The sequence below is a fragment of the Habropoda laboriosa genome, unplaced genomic scaffold (assembly GCF_001263275.1).
Source record: "Habropoda laboriosa isolate 0110345459 unplaced genomic scaffold, ASM126327v1 scaffold65, whole genome shotgun sequence".
Taxonomy (NCBI): Eukaryota; Metazoa; Arthropoda; class Insecta; order Hymenoptera; family Apidae; genus Habropoda; species Habropoda laboriosa.
The window spans coordinates 4,588,114-4,594,253 of record NW_017100254.1 but is presented as its reverse complement, the minus strand read 5'-3'; the positions used below and the strand labels follow the sequence as shown (position 1 = coordinate 4,594,253).

At 30.0% G+C, this 6,140-nt stretch overlaps 2 protein-coding genes across 2 annotated transcripts; both read left to right on the top strand.

The window, feature by feature from the left end:
• Positions 1–219: 219 nt before the first annotated feature.
• On the top strand, positions 220–2,100 carry LOC108572336 (sodium-dependent phosphate transporter 2). Its single transcript, XM_017934555.1, has 5 exons — positions 220–423; positions 503–709; positions 787–997; positions 1,077–1,723; positions 1,818–2,100. Exons 1-5 carry the CDS (start codon positions 220–222, stop codon positions 2,046–2,048), a joined length of 1,500 nt encoding a protein of 499 aa, XP_017790044.1. The 3' UTR covers positions 2,049–2,100.
• Positions 2,101–2,275: 175 nt separating this feature from the next.
• LOC108572279 (EF-hand domain-containing protein 1-like) lies at positions 2,276–4,707 on the top strand. Its single transcript, XM_017934479.1, has 5 exons — positions 2,276–2,323; positions 2,408–2,544; positions 2,676–2,998; positions 3,230–3,678; positions 3,754–4,707. Exons 1-5 carry the CDS (start codon positions 2,276–2,278, stop codon positions 4,705–4,707), a joined length of 1,911 nt encoding a protein of 636 aa, XP_017789968.1.
• Positions 4,708–6,140: the final 1,433 nt, after the last annotated feature.

Genomic DNA, 6,140 nt, shown 5'->3' with positions numbered 1-6,140 from the left:
GGAGAAATATATTCTGAATTATAAATATTTATATGTGAATGCATAACAGAAAAAACTAAGAGTTCTTCCTTGATACATGTTCTCTTACTCAACAATGTATTACCTACAAACAATATAACAAGAGAACAGTCAAATACAATGATTTATTGACAAATGTATAAAAATAAAAAAAATCTATATACCAATAGCTCAAAGAAAACGATTATTAAGTAAATAAAGATGAGCGTACCATATGATGAGAATTTGGTATGGATAGTAGTGGTTGGATTCTTAGTGGCCTTTGTTTTGGCATTTGGAATCGGAGCAAATGATGTTGCAAATAGTTTTGGAACAAGTGTTGGTGCAGGAGTACTCACAATATTTCAAGCTTGCATTTTGGCAACTATCTTTGAAATTGCTGGGGCTGTACTCATTGGCTATAAGGTATTTAAAATTTTATAGATTATATACACTTTATCTCATGTTATACTATTTTAAATATATTAATTGTTATTTATTGCAGGTTTCTGATACTATGAGAAAAGGTATACTAGATGTTACATTATATGAAGGCCATGAAAAGGAATTAATGATAGGAGCTTTATCTAGTTTAGCTGGGTCTGGTATCTGGCTGTTACTAGCAACAGCATTGCGGCTACCTATTTCTGGAACACATTCCATTGTTGGTGCTACAGTTGGTTTTTCACTTGTCTGTAAAGGTACTGCAGGGGTTAGTAAAATGATTACTTTATTAATATACAAATCACAAATCACATACATTTCACAATATAATAAGTATATTTATAGGTAAAATGGATAGCTCTTGCAAATATAGCAGCATCTTGGTTTGCAAGCCCTGTACTTAGTGGAATTGTATCAGGTGCTATATTTTGGCTTCTAAGAAAATCAATACTTCAATCTAGTAAACCCCTGGAACAAGGTCTTCATATTCTCCCATTAGCATATGGTCTTACTGTTGCTGTTAATATTATGTCAGTTGCACATGATGGACCTAAACGTAAATGAATTTTATATTTATATCTGTATAAATTTTGTTTCCTTATTCAAGGTGTAAGGTTATCTTGTGTTTGTTTTAGTTTTAATGTTGGATCAAGTGCCATGGTGGGGTAGTTTACTTGCTGCATTAGGTTCTGGTTTATTTTCAGCTGTTATTGTATATTTATTTGTTGTACCATGGCAGAGAAAAAGAATATTACTTACACTGAGTAGCAACGAAAAAACAACAACAACAAAGTTTGGTACCTGTGATAAGAAAGAAACTACAGCATTATCTGTTATTTCTGAAGCCCCATGTAGTAGTAGTAGTAGTAGTAATGGTAATGCAAAAGAAGCAGCGCCAAAATTACGTGGTAATAGCAGTGCAAGTCCTCTTTTAACAGTAGCAGCATCAGATACCGAGGGCGCTCAAACTGAAAGTGAAAAGAAAAACGAAGAACCACCAGAAATATCTAGACTTTTTGCTTTTTTGCAAGTATTAACTGCAGCATTTGGTAGTTTTGCTCACGGTGGTAATGATGTTAGCAACGCGATTGGACCACTTATTACACTTTGGGCTGTATATGCTGATGGATCAGCTAGACAAGAAGCAGAAACTCCACTGCTAATATTACTTTATGGTGGTTTAGGAATATCAACTGGTCTTTGGGTGTGGGGACGTAAAGTGATACAGACTCTAGGACAAGATTTAGCACGTATTACACCAACTACTGGGTTTACTATAGAGGTATGCACATTTTACAAATGTGAAATAAAATGAAATGTTTTTTATGATACTTATAACTTAAGAATATATATTGAAAATGTATTACATATTATAGGTAGGAGCAGCAGTAACAGTTTTGTTGGCAAGTAAGGCTGGTTTACCTGTGTCAACAACTCATTGCAAAGTAGGATCTGTTGTCTGTGTGGGATGGGCTTCACGTGGTGGTGAGGGAGTTTCATGGAAATTATTTCGCAATATTGCATTTGCATGGTTAATTACTGTACCAGTGGCTGGCTGCCTATCTGCAGGATGTATGGCTATTTTCAAGGAAATAATTAGTTTGTGATTTCACTGTCAGGGCAACTAACACATTTTAGAGAAAACCATCCAATGCTACTGTTATCAATAATTTATGCAAAAATAAACTATCAAATATAATTTGACCTAGTTATTATTTATTTATAGATATATGTAGGTACTAAATACGTAAATAAGTAAAAATAAGAAAATAAGTAAAATAATATTCACAGTATTGTTATTGAAAATATATTTTACTAGTTTTTATAAGTTAATATGGAAAATTTACCGCTTTTACCAGGTTATAGTTTTCAGGATTCGAATGTAAGTTAGAAAAGCAATACAAATTAATTAGTTCCATCTTTATATTTAAACCAATAAATTTAAGTTCAAATATTTCTTTTTAAGATTCAAGACTATAGATTATTACAAAAATTTAATTTTTTAAACGGTTATCGCATAGTACGTGATAGCAATATTGGTATTGGAGGAAGACCAATAGATGCTGCATCTACTGCTTACATAAAAGAGGAAGATGCTGTATAGTAAGTAATAAATTATTAAACATAAATGCAAACTCATAAATTTTATTTTTATAAGATCCAAATGTGTCACTTAAACTTTTATTTAATTTAAAAATTTTAAATCTTTCTAATAAGAAACAATTAATATTTAGCTATGATCCTTCATTAACGTATGGTCGCGTAAAACAATATGCATATCGGCAATTTATTCCACATTATGCGCTATTTGCGCAGAAATGTCTGTTTTTTAAAGCGTTTTTTCGCCAAGGAGTGTTTAACTCTCCAGATGAACATTTTCGTATACGTCACGTAAATGTATTATATTTTTTGGAAGATAATACTTTATGTATAATTGAGCCTGTTATTAATAATGCTGGCTTTAAACAAGGAAAGCTTGTTAGACGTAATAAAATTGTAAAAAATGTAAATGGTGATACATTTCATTGGAAGGATTTCAATGTTGGAGTTGACATATGTAAGTTTAATAAATATCTTTATCGTGATAGTATATATTTAGTATAAACGATTGTTATTGGAATAAAAGTTAAATATTCCAAGTTTCATGTCCCTTTTTTATATTATGTAAAAGTACATCTATATCTGTTTTCCTGTATGAAAATAATGATCTATAACAAAAATTTGACATATTCATTGTTTTCTGTAATTTGTTTTTGTAATTTTTGTTATCCAACTTCATTATTTGCAGGTATTTACGGTATAGTTTATCATATTATCGATTGTGATGTATTTACTAAAGAGTTTTTAAATAGCCAAGGTATAGATGTTGGAGATAAGGAAGAACCTCCTGTAGATCCTTATACAGAATTGTGTATGAAAAAACAAAAGGTACCGACATGCATTACACAAATTCCAGACGATGCTAGACGGCGGTTTTTAGAATATGATAAAATGGTATTATCTTTTACCGCAATTTGGAATGACGATGTTTATCGGATTATGTATTTCTTAACGGACGATACAATAGCCGTTTGCGAAATACGAAAACCTAACAGTGGTAAAGATCCAGTACCAATGCTATTAAAAAGACAGAAAGTACCAAAAGATTGGAAAAATTTGTCACCATCTTATCCTGGTGCATATATGGAATGTGGTGATTCAGATATCATTGAATATTATACACCAAAAGATTTTTTAGTGAGTCTACATATAATTTGCAAAAAACTCGAAACTACTTTTTTTGTTTTAATATCTTCCATTTTGAAATTGTAGGTAGGTGGTACAGTTTTTATCTTGAGTCGACGTTTTTTTCTGCATGACTGTGACTCTTTCACACGAAAATATTATTCAGATATGTTAGGAATAACACAACCAAAAGAAATTCCGCTTTCAATTAAAGAAATTAAGTTATCATCAAAGTATAAACCTCCGCCCCATATCATTTTTGGTACACCCGAAGATACTTATACCAGTTGTCTATCGTTCCTGCCTAAGCCGCCTAAAAAGGATGTTGTTCGACAACTTCTTAATTTTCCAAATAAGCTACGTTATTCTATGAAGATGGACGTGGTACACCCGGAGGATAAGAATCGTGATTTCATTTTAGAATATAGTTTAAGTGAAGGGACAATACTTGTGCACGAACTTGAGAAACGCAATTCAGGGCGTTATGAGGGCTGCTTCTTGAAGGCAACATTGGTCCCAAAATCAAAAACCGGAAGAGACAATCCGCAATATTATACTCCTCAAGATTTTTTTATTGGAGCAAAAATTAATATTTTCAATCATTATTTTATTATAAACGGAGCTGATCTTTTTGTTTATCGCTATACTGAAGCGAATCCTGAAAAATTTCCGCAAGAAATACGGGATAACATTCGCGATTATTTTGTGAAACAGAATTTACTTCGCGAAGATATAGAGATTGAAACAAAAAAATTACAAGATCAGAGGGATACAAAATTACATTCGATCAAACCTGCTGAAGCAACTATTGAAGGTGATATAATGACACGATGTATAAACGATCTTGAGGCTCAAGTTAAATGTAAGTACGAAGGAGAACAAGGTGAATTAAGATCGCGTCAGGTACCATCAGAAGAATTATGTCCAAATTTGAGAACAACAGATCCTATGCAATTGTTCCATCAATGTCAAGATTCAAAGATATTCACAGAAAAAGATACAAAAAAGGAAGTAAGATGGGATGATAGGGTAAAACAATAATAAGAACTATTACTTTTGATTGATAATTACGTTCAACACAATATGCTCAGCGAATTTCCAAATAGACATTAATATGTATCACAATTTAAAGCATGTTTTTTTTTTAATTCAAACCATTTTTTTAAATAAAATAATAAAATACTTCATCGTGAATGTTATGTTAAACGCAATTACCATTCCGTATCTTCTATCGTCATTTTAATTACGAGACGTGTAATCAAAACTGAATCGAATAATTCATAGGCTCTAGAAAATTCATTACCAGCATACATGGTATTTTGTAATAGTTAAACTTGAATATTAAATTCATGGTTCGATTCAACATTTAATCAAACATGATTATACAATGTAAATACTAAACAGTGTAGTACATTGAGTATACTATTCGTATGTCTGCATATTATAATACAATAATAATATACAGATATGCAGTTTGTATACGTATAGCATATATTGCATTAATCATAAAATAAAGTTTAGATAAATCTTTGGGATCCAAACATTTTTAAACAAAACTTTAAAGTACGATTGAAAGGATTAATCATTTTTTTTAATAATAATAATTTGTCATAAAATAGTAATTAGTAAATTGTTTAACAAAACTTTTAAATATCGTTCAACTAAAATACAGAAATTTAATAGAGTTTATATGTCCAGTTGTTTTTAGTTATTCAGACATGGCTACTTGTCAATTTCTTGAACAATTTATTTTATCTTAAACTATAAATAAGATGAAGTGATTCAAAAACATTAGCCATAAATTTTTAACGTTGATATATTACTTTAATAAGATACGTTTGTTTTTGCAACATTCACAATGTAGAAACGAGAAAAGAGACGTCTACGGCAAATCATTTAGATTCTCTTTCTTGTTGTCTATTAATTGTGTTCGCAAAAGTAATTATCATAATAAGCATGCTCTGATTAAAAAATTTGCATCACATTGCGTTTAATTCATTGCTTAATTTTATACAATTTTTTAATGAACTCAGAATTTCACGTTACTATTTCATAATTACTATGTATGAAATCTGATCAATTGCTAAAATACTGTTAATTTGCAATGAAATATAATTTCATTTTTATAAAACTTAAGAAACACAATTTCATTGCTTTACTACTTGCTTTATAATTTTCTAGAAATTAATTTCTACATTTAACTATTTGTAAATGTGTATATATAACTACCAGAAAAGTAATCAAATCTAAGATAAAATCTATTATTTTGTATGTTTTAGTTCACTAAATCCACATTAGTTAAGCAGTTTTTGTTACATCAATGCTCGAATTTTCTGCATATAATTCGTGAAAAATTTTTAAATTTAGTGATATTACTCATAAAGTATCTTTTTTTTAACGGGCATGAAAAAGTATATATATTTTTTTAAATATATGAAAACACTAAGTTTGTGTTTCGGTAAAAATAACTTGAA